Source organism: Theropithecus gelada, chromosome 15 (genome assembly GCF_003255815.1).
Source record: "Theropithecus gelada isolate Dixy chromosome 15, Tgel_1.0, whole genome shotgun sequence".
NCBI classification, from domain to species: Eukaryota; Metazoa; Chordata; class Mammalia; order Primates; family Cercopithecidae; genus Theropithecus; species Theropithecus gelada.
This window is the reverse complement of record NC_037683.1, coordinates 7,356,620-7,371,337: the sequence shown is the minus strand read 5'-3', so window position 1 is coordinate 7,371,337 and position 14,718 is coordinate 7,356,620. Positions and strand designations below refer to the sequence as shown.

The 14,718-nt window shown below is 47.1% G+C and overlaps 1 protein-coding gene across 3 annotated transcripts in view; it reads left to right on the top strand.

Moving 5' to 3' along the window:
- The window catches only part of PRRC2B (proline rich coiled-coil 2B), a 107,393-nt gene that overhangs the window by 60,280 nt on the left and 32,395 nt on the right, over window positions 1–14,718 (top strand). For all 3 annotated transcript variants that reach the window (XM_025359683.1, XM_025359684.1, XM_025359682.1), the window contains exons 10-12: window positions 1,799–1,889; window positions 5,840–6,032; window positions 11,914–12,232. In XM_025359683.1, the coding sequence (XP_025215468.1) occupies window positions 1,799–1,889; window positions 5,840–6,032; window positions 11,914–12,232 (603 nt within the window). The remainder of the gene's footprint in view (window positions 1–1,798; window positions 1,890–5,839; window positions 6,033–11,913; window positions 12,233–14,718) is intronic.

The window sequence follows — 14,718 nt, the reverse complement described above, 5'->3', positions numbered from 1 at the left end:
TTGCAGTCTCTTTTGTCCTGTGTTCATACCATCGCTCTGACTTACTGTTTCCAGGGAATATCTTTTTCCATTCTTTTCCTTTAAACTCCTTTGTGTTTGTATTTAAAGTGATTATTTAGTAGACAGCACGTAATTGCAACTTGCTTTTTCAGTTCCTAACTCTTCCTTTTAATTAGATTGAGTTTTTGTTGTTACCTTTTAAATTTTTTTTTATTTTAACTTAATTTATTTTTTTTAGAGATGGGGTCTTGCTCTGTTGCCCAGGCTGGTCTTAAACTCCTGGGCTGAAGCAATCCTCCCGCCTTAGTCTCCTGTGTAGCCAGGACTGCAGGCATACATCATGGTGCTCAGTTAGCCTTGTGTTTGAGGCAGGATCTTGCTGTGTCGCCCAAGCTGGAGTGCACTAGCACAGTCACAGCTCACTGCAACCTCAACTTCCTGGGCTTAGGTGATTCTCTCACCTCAGCCTCCAGAGTAGCTGGGACTACAGGTGTGCACCACTATGGCTGGCTGATTTTCTGTATTTTTAGTAGTGATATGGTTTCGCCATGTTGCCCAGGCTGGTCTCAAATTCGGGCCTCAAGTGATTTTCCTGTCTCGACCTCCCAAAGCGCTGGGATTACAGGTGTGAGCCACTGTGAATTATATGATTATATGATTCACATAATTTTAATATAATTATATTATTGACATGATTGTCATATAACATAAAATTTACCTTTTAAAGTCTATGGTTTAGTGGGTTTTAGTATATTCACGAGGTTGTACAACTACCATGACTATCAATTTCAGAATGTTTCCATCACTCAAAAAAGAAACCCAATACCTGTTGGCAGGCGCTCTCTGCCACCTGCTAATCCTGTGGCAAAAATAAATCTACTTTCCATCTCTATGGATTTGCACATTCTGGTCATTTCCTATCAATGGAATCAATATGTGGCCTTTCTGGTCTGGCTTCTTTCACTTAGTATAATGTTTTCACAGTTAACTGTGTTACAGCATGTGTTTGTATTCATTCTTTTTTATGACCAAATAATAATTTCATTGTGTGGACCTACCACACTCTGTTCACACAGTCTTCAGTGATGGATACTTTCTGCCATCTCAGCCACTTGGGCTGATCAGTGCCTAGGGCAAGTCGTAACTCACAAATCTCCCAAGTCAAGCTTCTGTATTATAAGGGTAGACAGCTACTTGGTTTCTGCCTGCTTTGTTCACCCTCTTGGGCCTTGAAATAGATTTTAAAGATTTATTGTTCAGATTTAAGAATTGTTACCTGTGGGGTGGTTAGTCTAACCAAGCTGCCCTGCTCTTACAGAAGCCAAAACTGCCCTTCAGTCACAGGGGGAGGCAGCCAGGTGATTGACTCAGCTCCTCTGCTGGGATAGCAAGATTCCTGGCCGAGGGAAGCTCTCCAATGGTGCCTGGGCACCACTGACCTTTTCTTTTTCTTTTTTATTTTTTTGATACGGAGTCTCACTCTGTCGCCCAGGCTGGAGTGCAATGGCACGATCTCGGCTCACTGCAACCTCTGCCTCCTGCATTCAAGCTATTCTCCTGCCTCAGCCTCCTGAGTAGCTAGGATTACAGGCATGTGCCACCACGCCCAGCTAATTTTGTATTTCTAGTAGAGGTGGGGTTTCACCATGCTGGTCAGGCTGGTCTCAAACTCCTGACCTTATGATCCGCCGACCTCAGCCTCCCAAAGTGCTGGGATTACAGGCATGAGCCACCGCGCCCGGCCACCACTGGCCTTTTCATTCTTTCTCATTTTACCTGGGCCCTTCTGCTGTTGTAGGCCTCCATGAAGAAGTGGACTACTCTGAGAAACTGAAGTTCAGCGATGATGAAGAGGAGGAAGAAGTTGTGAAGGACGGCAGGCCAAAGTGGTAAGGACCCGTCCGTGCCCCATCAGCGTGGGTGCATCCCTGCTTGGTGCTGCTATGTGCCGAGAGCATTTCCCAGTTTCCATAGCAACCTGCATGGGCAGACAGATGCTGTTTCCAGTTTCTTCTGGGGGTGACAGCTACTGATGATGGCTTTGAAGGAGGGGAGCCACAGTTTGCTTGCAGGTGTGACTGTGTCCTGTGCATAGTCGGCCTTTTCACCACCACATCAGTGTGTCCCCAAGTGTGTTATGCAGACCACGTCTTCATGGATTGCTTGTGGCTGTTGTGCCTGAAAAGGCTTCTGTGGCCAAGCAAGTCTGGGAAACCTCCCTGGGTTCAACTTTTTTTTTTTTTTTTTTTTTTTTGAGACAGGCTCTCACTCTCGCCCGGCCTGGAGTGCGGTGGCGTGATGTGATGTTGGCTCACTACAACCTCCATCTCCTGGCCTCAGCGATTCTCCCTCCCACCTCAGCCTTCTGAATAGCTAGGACCACAGATGCACGCCACCATACCCAGCTAATTTTTATATTTCTGCTAGAGATGGGGTTTTGCCACGTTACCCAGGTTTGGTCTCAAACTCCTGGGCTCAAGCAATCCCCTGTGCCCGGCCTCAACTTCTTTCTTTACTCTAAATTCCTCAGAGGCTTGAACATGATAAAGTACACTGGGGGCTGGGCACGGTGGCTCATGCCTGTAATCGCAGCACTTTGGGAGGCTGAGGCAGGTGGATCTCTTGAGGTCAGGAGTTTGAGACCAGCCTCCCCAAGATGGTGAAACCCCGTCTCTATTAAAAGTACAAAAATTAACCAGGTGTGGTGGCATGTGCCTGTAATCCCAGCTACTCGGGTGGCTGAGGCAGGAGAATTACTTGAACCCAGGAGGCAGAGGTTACAGTGAGCAAAGATTGCGCCACTGTACTCCAGCCTGGGCGACAGAGCAAAACTCTCTCTCTCAAAAAAAAAAAAAAAATTAAGTACACCGGGGAAGTGAAGAAGCAGAATGCATGCCAGCTTTCCTGAATTTATTTGATCATGTTAATTCTGTCTCTCTCTTTTTTTGATCATTACCTCAGACTAGTTTAGTTTTACTTAATTTCCTTTAGAAAATACTGCATTGTACTGTCATCCCTCCAGTTTTTATAATGTTAGTAGCATTTGCTAGTACTTTTAAAATAATACCCCACAATGGCCGGGCGTGGTGGCTCACGCCTGTAATCCCAGCACTTTGGGAGGCCAAGGCGGGCGGATCACGAGGTCAGGAGATCGAGACCATCCTGGCTAACACAGTGAAACCCTGTCTCCACTAAAAATACAAAAAACTAGCCGGGCGTGGTGGCGGGCGCCTGTAGTCTCAGCTACTCTGGAGGCCGAGGCAGGAGAATGGTATGAACCCGGGAGGCGGAGCTTGCAGTGAGCTGAGATCATACCACTGCGCTCCAGCCTGGGTGACAGAGTGAGACTCTGTCTCAAAAACAAAACAAAACAAAACAAAAAAATAACCCACAATTAGCCAGGCATGGTGTGCACCTGTAGTCCCAGCTACTCAGAAGGCTGAGGTGGGAGGACTACTGGAGTCCAGAAGGTCGAGGCTGCAGTGAGCCATGATTGCACCACTGCACTCCAGCCTGGGTGACAGAGCAAGGCCTGTCTCAAAAAATTAATAAATGATTGTTATAATTTGTATTTTTTGAGTACTAGCAAGTAAGAATTTTTTCTTTGTTTCCTTTGTATAATGCCTGTTTCCTTCACATTTTTTTACTGCTTTCCTTTAAAATGTGATGTTTTATATTGTTTAGATGTTAATGCTTTGCTGTTGTCTTGCAAATATTTTTCTCTTTGTTTTCTTGTCAATAACTGAATATTTGTTTAGTCAAATCTGTGAGTCATCTTTTTCTGTTATTTCATCCTTTATTTAAAAGCTCCTAAAATAAGTTCCCATCTCCTGGAAGGAGTTGGTAATCATCTTTGCTACTCTTTTTCTGATGACACACAAAAAATGAAATTCTGTAATGTCCTTTCATGCTGTTTGATTTCAGCTGAAGCTTTGGATGCAGTCGGGACGTACCTATGGGGTCAGTTCCTGGAACACTAAGCTCAGAAGGAGCTGTGATCAAGAATTTAAATCAAAGGCAAAGACATAAACTCCTAGAGCCTGATTAGAGCAGTAGGACACTCTGTTCCTTGTCTCTTTGAGGCGATGGGAACCGAATATTCCCCTGAAGGAATTGGACGTTGGTTTTGGAAGCAGTTTTGCCCCTGGCTTTGACCAAGGGCATTTCAAAATCAGAGTGCCCGAACGACCTCCTCCTGAAACCTGCTCTTTTTCTTGTGTTCCCTGAGCTGGTTGGTGACCTGGTAGAGACTTAGTGCAAGCGTCCATGTCTTATTTGGCATCTTTATTTCCTCATACACAATTGGCTCCCAAAACTTGCCCTGACTCTGTCTCCTCTTTTCATTTTCTCTGGGGCCACTGGGACCTCCTCCTTTTCCAGACCATCCATGGGTCCACCAGTTCATCTCCTTCCTTTCAGCCTGTCCTCTGTGGCCCATCCTTCATACCCTGTCCATAGTCATCTTCTAAAAACACAGGTCTTTTAGACAGGTCAACAGCTTTACTGTGGTCTCCATTTCTCACAAAATCAGGTCAGAATCACCGTTGTCCCCTCTGTAATCTCCTAAGCCGTGTTACCTGCCTCGTCTTCCCTCCCTCCCCATGTACATGTGTGTGGGGAGACATACGGACCCACGCGTACGCCATCCCTGATTCCGGCTTTTCTGTGATCTGCGGTATTATCGGGCCCTTGTCAGTGCTTTGCCCCAGTCCCATTGCTTCCACTGTGAGGCATCCAGATAAGCACGGCACCCATCTCCCTTCTTGTCCAGCTGCCCCTGCAGCTCTGTTTGGAATGCCTCTTCCTTTTCCGTGCTGCATGGGCTCTGCCTGTCTCCTCTTGCTCTTTTTATTGTGGCACTGTTTATTATCATCTTATGTTCTTTTGAGGGGCATTTATTGAGCAACTGGCTTGTGCAGAGCATAGGGAGGGAGCAGTACCAAAAGAAGACTGACACGGACCTGGGAGTCCTGGTTCAAATCTGTGAGCTCCTCCTTGTGAGGGGTGCCCCCTTAACCTTGATGAGACTCAGCTACTGACTTTCTAAAGCAAGGGTGTCCAATCTTTTGGCTTCCCTGGGCCACACTGGAAGAGTGTGTCTTGGCACACATAAAATACACTAACACTAACGATAGCTGATAAGCTAAAAAGAAAAAGTCACGAAAAAATACCTCATAATGTGTTTTTATTATTTTCTCTTTGGGTTGGGATCTTGCTCTGTTGCCCAGGCTGGAGTGTAGTGCCGCGATTTTGGCTCACTGCAACCTTCACCTCCGGGGTTCAAGCACTTCTCCCACTTCAGCCTCGAGTAGCTGGGATTACAGGTGCCTGCTACCACACCTGGCTAATTGTTGTATTTTTGGTAGAGACTTGGTTTAACCATGTTGGCCTGCCTGGCCTGGAACTCCTGACCTCAAGTGATCGGCCCACCTCAGCCTCCCAAAGTGCTAGGATTAGAGGCGTGAGCCACTGCGCCCAGGCCCTCTTGTAATGTTTTAAGAAAGTTTACGAATTTGTGGTGCACTGTATCCAAAGCCCAGGGCCGTCCTGGGCCACATGTGGTTGGACAAGCTTGCTTTAAAGTGAGGGTCATGAGGACTTTTTTTGTATCAGTGAAATAGTGTGACACATCCTACCTGGGGCTCTGTTTATGAGAGTGACTTGATAAATGGTGGTGCTGAATTGTGGAATTCACATGGAAGTGGTGGGAGTGGTGGTCCATTCTAATGAAGGAAATGATATGGACAACTGACTTTGGAATTCCCAAGGCCTCTGACCAGTGACATCAGACATGCTTGGCCTGACTGCAAAAATTAACATCAAATGTGGTTTGTCCTAGGAACAGTTGGGACCCTAGGAGGCAGCGGCAGTTGTCAATGAGCTCTGCAGACAGTGCGGACGCTAAGCGGACTCAAGAGGAAGGGAAGGACTGGGCTGAAGCAGTGGGTGCGTCCCGTGTCGTCCGAAAGGCGCCAGACCCTCAGCCACCGTCCAGGAAGCTTCATGGCTGGACACCAGGCCCTGACTACCAGGTACCAAGGGCCCTTGGCTGTCCTATGTATTTGTACTTCATTGAGTTCAGTGGCTGGGTTTCTGAAAAGTCCTAAGTGGGCATTTCTTTTTCATTTTTATATTTCTTCTTTTTTTAAAGTATTTTTTTCATAGAGACAGGGTCTCACTGTGTTGCCCAGGCTGGTCTTAAACTCCAGCTCAAGTGATGCCAAAGTGCTAGGATTGTAGGTGTGAGCCACCATACCCTGCCATTTTTACTTTTTTTGAGAAAAGGCCTTGCTCTGTCCTTCACCTCCCACCCTCAAGTGATCCTCCCACCTCAGCCTCTTGAGTAGCTGGGACTACCGGTGTACCGCCACATCTGGCTCATTTCATTCATTGTTTTTTGTAGAGACGAGGTCTTACTGTGTTGCCCAGGCTGGTCTTGTGCTCCTGGGCTTAAGGGATCCTCCTATGTCAGCCTCTCAGCGTGCTAAGATTATAGGCATGAGCCGCTGCATTTGTCCTCTCGTTTTAATTAAAATAAAAAATAAAAAACAGCCGGGCATGGTGGCTCACACACTTTGCAAGGCTGAGGCAGAGGGATCGCTTGAGATACCAGGAGTTCAAGACCATTCTGGCCAACACAGCAAAACCCTATCTCCAAAAAAAAAAAAAAAAAAAAAAAAAACAGCCAAAAAAATAATTAAAACAGCCTCAAAGTGGTAGCAAAGTTGGAAGTACAATACCAACGTTTTTTTTTCTAAACTGATTGAACAGTAAGTTGACAACCTGATGAGACTCTTTACACTGTGGTACTTGTTTCCTACCAAGATGGGGACATTCCACCCAGGTAACCACAGTTAATTAGGAAGGAAATTAGCCTTGATAATTGATTGGCATTTAATCTGCAGGCCCCGTTTAGCTTTTACCAGTTGTCACATTAATGTCCTTGCTTGAAATAATCCAGTTCAGAATCACACACCTCTGCCCTTCAGTCTGGATCCATTCCTCAGCCTTTCCTTCACTTTCATGACTTTGAGGCTTTGGAAGATTACAAGTCAGTGGAATGCCCCTCACATTGGGTTTATTATCATCTTTCTCGTGAAGAAGTCCAAGATTTCCATCCTTGGCAGGGATCTTCAGGCATGACCTGACTTTTCTCATTTCATCCCACCAAGGCAACCACGATTTTACCCCGTCCCCCCTCTGGCTACGCGCACTTTGGTCTCTTGATTAACGGGGTGCCTGCCAGGTTTCATGCTGTAGTGTTACTCTTTTCCCTATTTGTAGTTGATAATAATTTTTTTGGGAGAAACTTTGAGACTGGACATCTCGTTTTTGATCAAGCTTTCAGTTTATTCATTTATTTACATCAGTGGGTGGTAATCTGCTGCTCTTACCTGGTTGGCCATTGGGAGCTTCTTCAGGCCAGTGCATGTCCTTTTTACCTATTCTCCATCCTTTTTGGAGCCCTCCCTTCATCTTTCCTGGATGCATGACCTGTCTTGTCCTGGATCAGCCCTTTCTCCATGAAGTCCTAATTCCTTTTAGTGAAGGATAGTATTTAGAAACCAGTGTCTGAGCCCCAGCAGTCTCCTTGCTGCTGGGGTGTCACTGCTCCTGGGCCTCCTCAGCGGACAGTTCGGGGGGATATATGTAGGTATATGTGTCTGGCTGCTGGGGTGTCACTGCTCCTGGGCCTCCTCAGCGGACAGTTCGGGGGGATGTATGTAGTGTAGTATGTGTGTGCACAAATACACACATTCATACCTGTATTATTTCTGTATCTGTCCATCTTGGAAACTGTGTTCTTCTCGATACCTCCAGTTCCACAGACTTCATTCCACTTCCTCCCAGTGCATGTTTGCACCTCCTTTCTCTCTCAGTGAGAATCTGTCTCCCATCGTCCCTCATATTTATACTCACTTGGTCAGTCTCCCTGCGTGTGACCAATCTCATTTCTGCTGCCACACTCTCTCCCTTGCACAGTTGCCCTCCTTTCCCACTCAGATGTTATTGTCCCCACTCCTGGATACCCTGAATGTCCCTGCTGGGCCAACTCTGCCTATGAATGTCCCCCTCATCTAGCTTGGGCTCCAGCCCCACACCTCCATGTGTATGCCCTCCTCCCCTTGCCTGGGCTCTAACCATTAGGAGTGCAGTGAGCCGCCAGGACTCCCCGGCACCAGGCACCTGACTCACATTGCCACACCTAATGACTCGGACTGGACTGTTGAGGAGTGGGAGGGCTGGGGAAGGGGGAGTCATGACTTTGAATACACTTGGTAAAGCCTGCTATTTTCAATGCTCTTTGCTATTTATTTATTTATTATTACTTGTTTTTGGAGACGGAGTCTCACTCTGTTGCCAGGCTGGAGTGTAGTGGCGCAATCTTGGCTCACTGCAACCTCTGCCTCCTGGGTTCAAGCGTTTCTCCTGCCTCAGCCTCCTGAGTAGCTGGGATTACAGGCATGCACCGCCGTGCCTAACGCACTTTTGTATTTTTAGTAGAGACGGGGTTTCGCCATGTTGGCCAGGCTGGTCTCAAACTCCTGATCCGCCCACCTCAGCCTCCCAAAGTGCTGGGATGACAGGCGTGAGCCAGTGCGCCAGCCTGCTCTTCGCTATTGAAAGGGCTCCTATTCCACATTCTTAGGAAATGAAAATGCCCCTTAGCTGCAGTCTTCTTATTGAATACTTATTATATGCCAGGCACGTACGTACGTGCTGGGTACAAGAGACACAGAAGTGAAGCAGAATAGACACAATGCCACTGCTCTTGGAAATTATTCTGCAGTTAATCCGCATTTTCATTCACATGTTGAGGTTGCTCAGTATTCCTTTTTTTTCCTTTTCACCAGTCAGGAAGTAGTGCTGATCAGTATTCAAAAGATTTCACTTTAACCTACTCATGATAGCACTGTAAATTAACTGAACATCAACACTGATGAAATCTATGTACTAAATTTATGTATCCAAGGCATCTTCTGACCAAATTTCCAGTTTCCTTTCCTTTCCTTTTCTCTTTCCTTTTCTTTTCACTTTTCTCTTTTCTTCTCCCCTCCCTTCCTCTCCCCTCCCCTCCCCTCCCCCAGAGCCTCACTCTGTCACCCATGCTGGAGTGCAGTGGTGTGCTCTCAGCTTATTGCAACCTCCGCCTTCCAGGTTCAACCAGTCCTTCTGCCTCAGCCTCCCACATAGCTGAGATTATAGCTGTGTGCCACCACACCCAGCTAAGTTTTGTATTTTTAGTAGAAATGGGGTTTCACCATGTTGCCTAGGCTGGTCTTGAACTCCTGACCTCAGGTGATCCACCCACCTCGGCCTCCCAAAGTACTAGGATTATAAGCGTGAGCCAATGCACCCGGCCTATTCTGACCAAATTTTTAAAAAAATGGTCTGAATTCGCCCAGCCACGGTGGCTCACACCTGTAATCCCAGCACTTTGGGAGCCCAAGGCGGATGGATCACGAGGTCAGAAGTTCTAGACCAGCCTGACAAACATGGTGACACCTCATCTCTACTAAAAATATAAAAATTAGCCGGGTGTGATGCGGTGTGCCTGTATTCCCAGCTGCTCAGGAGAATCACTGGAATCCAGGAAGCAGAGGTTGCAGTGAGCCGAGATTGCGCCACTGCACTCCAGCCTGGGCGACGGAGCGAGACTCTCTTTTTAAAAAAAAAAAAAAAAAAGGCTGGGCACGGTAGCTCAAGCCTGTAATCCCAGCACTTTGGGAGGCCGAGATGGGCGGATCACGAGGTCAGGAGATCGAGTCCATCCTGGTTAACACAGTGAAACCCCATCTCTACTAAAAATACAAAAAAACTAGCCAGGCGTAGTGGCGGGCCCCTGTAGTCCCAGCTACTCGGGAGGCTGAGGCAGGAGAATGGCGTAAACCCGGGAGGCGGAGCTTACAGTGAGCCGAGATCAAGCCACCGCACTCCAGCCTGGGCGACTGAGCAAGACTCCGTCTCAAAAAAGAAAAAAAAAATTGGTCTCAGTTCAAATTACTTTGCAAAACATTTAGTCTTATAAAATGATCACTAATTTCAAGGCTGTTTAGGAAGGCACATCAAAGATCTTGATGGTGTACGTGTGCCCTCTGAGTCTTATTATTTCCTTTCCAGGAAATTATCTGAAGGAAGTAATCAGGGCTAGGTGTGAAGGCTATGTGCAGTGGTGTATTAAATCCCATGCAGTAAAGACAGATAGGCAGATTTTGGTATGAGCCATGAACTGATCAGTACACAGCCATTAGAAAGGTATGGATAGACGCTCATGTTCGATGGCAAAGTGAAAGGAAACTGCATGCTTCGGCTCCAGTGATATTATATAAAATGTACCTTCATGCTTCTAAATTGGAAATTTATAATCTTATGATTACAGTACTTATCTCTGGCTTATGAGAAGTTAATTTTTAGGAAACTCGTTGACTACAGTAAATTTGTATATTTCTTTTACCGAAGTATAACTCACAAGAAAAGGCCTAGATCCTGTTTCTTTGGTTTGATTTTTGACAGCTGTATACATTTCTGTTAACTAGCATTCAAAACAGGAAGTCCTGTCTTTTTATGATAGTCAGATCTCATTAGAATTTCAGTGGCCGGAGCTCAGGTGACAGCTGTCCATCATTTGTGCCGTTGCCAGGTCTGCGTGCTGCTTGACCCCTGCAGACTAGTGCGAAAGGGCCCCAGTGTCGAGCTTTTCACTCTGCATCTTTGGCACTCTCGTCGTCTAGTAACTGGCAACCAGCAAGAAACTCAGAAATGGATAAATATCCAAAAGAGATTTTTTTTAGGCATGCTTTTTTTTTTTTTTTGATGGAGTCTAGCCCTATCCTCTGGCTGGAGTGCAGTGGTGTGATCTCGGCTCACTGCAGCCTCCTGGGCTCAAGTGATCCTTCCCACCTCAGCCCAGTAGCTGGGACCATAAGCGTGTGCCCATGCCCAATGAATTTTCCTAATTTTTTTTGGGGGGGTATATATGGGGTCTCACCATATTGCCCAGGCTGGTCTTGAGCTCCTAGGCTCATGCGTCCCCCACGTTGGCCCCCCAAAGTGTAGGAATTACAGGCATGAGCTACTGCACCTGGCTAGACATGCCTTTTTTTTTTTTTTTTTTTTTTTGAGAGAGAGATGGAGTCTCACTCTGTTGCCCAGGCTGGAGTGCGGTGGCATGATCTCGGCTAACTGCAACTTCCACTTCCTAGGTTCAAGTGCTTCTCCTGCCTCAGTTTCCCAAGTAGGTGGGACTGCAGGCGCACGCCACCACACCTAGCTAATTTTTGTATTTTTAGTAGAGACGGTGTTTCATCATGGTGGCCAGAATGGTCTCGAACTCCTGACCTCAGGTGATCCACCCGCCTTGGCCTCCCAAAGTGCTGGGATTACAGGCGTGAGCCACTGTGATGCTTAAATGTCTGACAGCTTTATGTCTGACAGTGAATTTCATTTTGCCAGGGCTCCTTGTACCCAGGGATTTATGTATTTTTGTGCGGGCAGGAGTAGCAGTTTCGTGACCCAGGAATGATCAGTGTATGGCTTCCTGTTCTGGTTTTTAGCCATGGAGGCCCTTAGCTTGCATGCCCATCAGCAGTGGTGAGAGTGTTTCCCGCGTGTGGGTCGCATATTGCTTTACAAACATGGTTTCCACCTTCACAATCCTAAGAGCTTCCTTTGTTGTCCCCATTTTAAAAACAAGGAAGTGAGGTGTGGAGAGTTGGCACTTGGCCTAAACCCCATTCTACATACAGCAGAGGCCAGAGCAGGATTCAAACCCAGCTCTGTCTGCCACACGCCTGTGCTGCCCCTTGAAGGTGCTTGAGGATCTTGGGAGGATAACTGATCCCAAAGTGGGAGTGTTCCCTGTATCCCGGGTCCACGACCCACCGCCTTATCTCAGAGACGTTCTCTTGGCAGAAGTCCTCAATGGGCAGCATGTTCCGGCAACAGTCCATCGAGGACAAGGAGGACAAGCCCCCACCGAGGCAGAAGTTCATTCAGTCGGAGATGTCCGAGGCGGTGGAGCGAGCCCGAAAGCGCCGGGAAGAAGAGGAGCGCCGAGCCCGGGAAGAGAGGCTGGCCGCCTGCGCTGCCAAACTCAAGCAGCTGGACCAGAAGTGTAAGCAGCAGGCACGAAAGGCAGGTGAAGCCCGGAAGCAGGCCGAGAAGGAAGTGCCCCGGTCTCCAAGTGCTGAGAAAGCATCTCCCGAGGAAAACGGCCCTGCTCTCCGCAAAGGTAACTGGAAACTCTCCCACCAACTGGAAACTCTGTTGTCATCGGCTTGTTACTTGCAACCGCCTTCCTTCTTAGCTAGCAGAACCTATGGCTTACAACGAGATCGTATAGGGAAGCGTTGGTTATTAGGAGCGTAGGCCTGGGTCAGATGCCTGGGTTCTGATCCTATTTGAACTTCTTTTTTATAATTTCAACTTTTACTTTAGTGTCGGGGTACGTTGTGTGATGCTGAGGTTTGGGGTATGAATGATCCTGTCACCCAGATAGTGAGCATAGTACCCAATAGGTAGTTTTTCAGCCCTTTTTCCTTCTCCCTCTGAACTTATTAAACTAACTGGTGAGCACCTCACCTCTCTGAAGCCTGTTTCTTCATCTGTGAAATGGGTTGAGTACGTACCTGCCAGCACACGGAGGGGTATACAGCACGCTCGTTTCTGGGACATTGAAAGCATGCATCTACTCACTGATGATGCTCATCATTGTCACTATTATCATCACTATCCCTGCCCAACCAAAGACACACGTGCTCCAGGACTTTAATAAAACCACAGATCCTTTAACACGGAATAAAAATAAGCCCACCTGCTTGGTAGAATACAGTTTTTCCTGGTGTTGATTCTAAAAGGAATGGATCACATGGCCCTATTTTTTTTTTTTTTTTTCTGAGACTGAGTCTCTTTCTGTCACCCAGGCTGGAGTGGCACGATCTCTGCTTACTGCAACCTCCGCCTGCCAGGTTCAAGCAATTCTCCCAGCTCAGCCTCCCGAGCTGCTGGGATTACAGGCGCCCGCCACCACGCCCAGCTAATTCTTGTATTTTTAGTAGAGACAGGGTTTCACCATGTTGGCCAGGCTGGTTTGGAGCTCCTGGCCTCAAGTGATCCATCTGGCTCGGCCTCCCAAAGTGCTGAGATTACAGGCGTGAGCCACCTTGCCCAGGCAACATGGCCCTGTTTAAGAGTGATTAAGCAGTGCTCTGTAATGCAGAATGTCTCTTGTAGCAGTTTTAAAGAATATAATCAGTTGTTTTCTTTGTAATTTTCTTAAATATACTCAGATCAGCTCTGGTTAGGAAACAAGGGGATGTTTGAGGCTCTGAAAGCTTTTCAGGTTAGAGAGCCCCAGCGCCCTCTGGCCAGGGAACTCATCTCTGGTTTTCCTTCTACCCTCCTTCCATTAAAGGTTGAGTGAGGACTGTGCCAGTCTTATAGGGAAGTTGCACTGAGCATTTTCTGAAAACAGGCACTGTTTTCAGTATATTATTGTAATTAATTTAATTCTCACAGAAGCCCTTGGTGAACACATGGTAGTTATTCTTATTTGCAGATGAAGAAATGGCCAAGGAGAGCCTGAAAAATGTGCCCAGGTCACACAGCCTTTCTCTCGTTTTTGTTTTTGTTTTTTTCCTTTTTTAAAAAATTGTTTTTTCTTTTGTATCCTTGCCAGCAGGAAGCCACAGTATTTCCATATGTTGAGTTCCTGCTGTTCAGGTGTTGGATATGTGGGCTGTCACTGAGTTCATGGTTGTTCTGTTCTCTGTCAGTCCTTTTTTTTTTTTTTTTTTTTTTTTTGGGAGATGATGGAGTCTTGCTCTGTCACCCAGGCTAGAGTGCAATGGGGCAGTCTCACTGCAACCTCTGCCTCCTGGGTTCAAACGATTCTCTCACCTCAACCTCCCATATAGCTAGGATTACAGGCGTATGCCACTATGCCCGGCTACTTTTTGTACTTTCTCTTTTTCTTTTGAGAAGGAGTCTCACTCTGTTGCCCAGGCTGGAGTGCAGTGGCCGGATCTCTGCTCACTGCAAGCTCCGCCTCCTGGGTTCACGCCATTCTCCTGCCTCAGCCTCCTAAGTAGCTGGAACTACAGGTGCCTGCCACCACACCTGGCTGATTTTTTGTATTTTTAGTAGAGACAGGGTTTCACCATGTTAGCCAGGAGGTTCTCTATCTCCTGACCTCGTGATTCACCCATCTCGGCCTCCCAAAGTGTTGGGATTACAGGCGTGAGCCACTGTGCCCGGCCAATTTTTGTACTTTCAATGGAGATGGAGTTTCACCATGTTGGCCAGGCTGGTCTTGAACTCCTGACCTCAAGTGATCCACCGCCTCAGCCTCCTAAAGTGCTGGGATCACAGGTGTGAGCCACTGTGCCCGGCCTTATTAGTCCTTTTTAATAAAACGTCTTCCACCTGAAATCAGATCTCAGCTCTGATGTGTGTGACTGACTGTGTGACCCTGTACATTATCTAACCTCTTGACCCTTAGTGTCCTAGTCTGTAAGGTGGCAACAAAAGTGAAGCCTCCTCACGTGTGTTGTAGGGAGTCCCTGAGCTCATGCATGTGGTACGTTTGGTGCAGGCCCAGGGTTCAGGGACGTGACTGTTCTTGAAATACAGCGTACGTGCCAACAGGAAGAAGTGCTTGCTTGTAAACACTTGGTTGGTTGAGCTTCTGTGAGCTCACTGTGTTATTTCTCTGCTGGT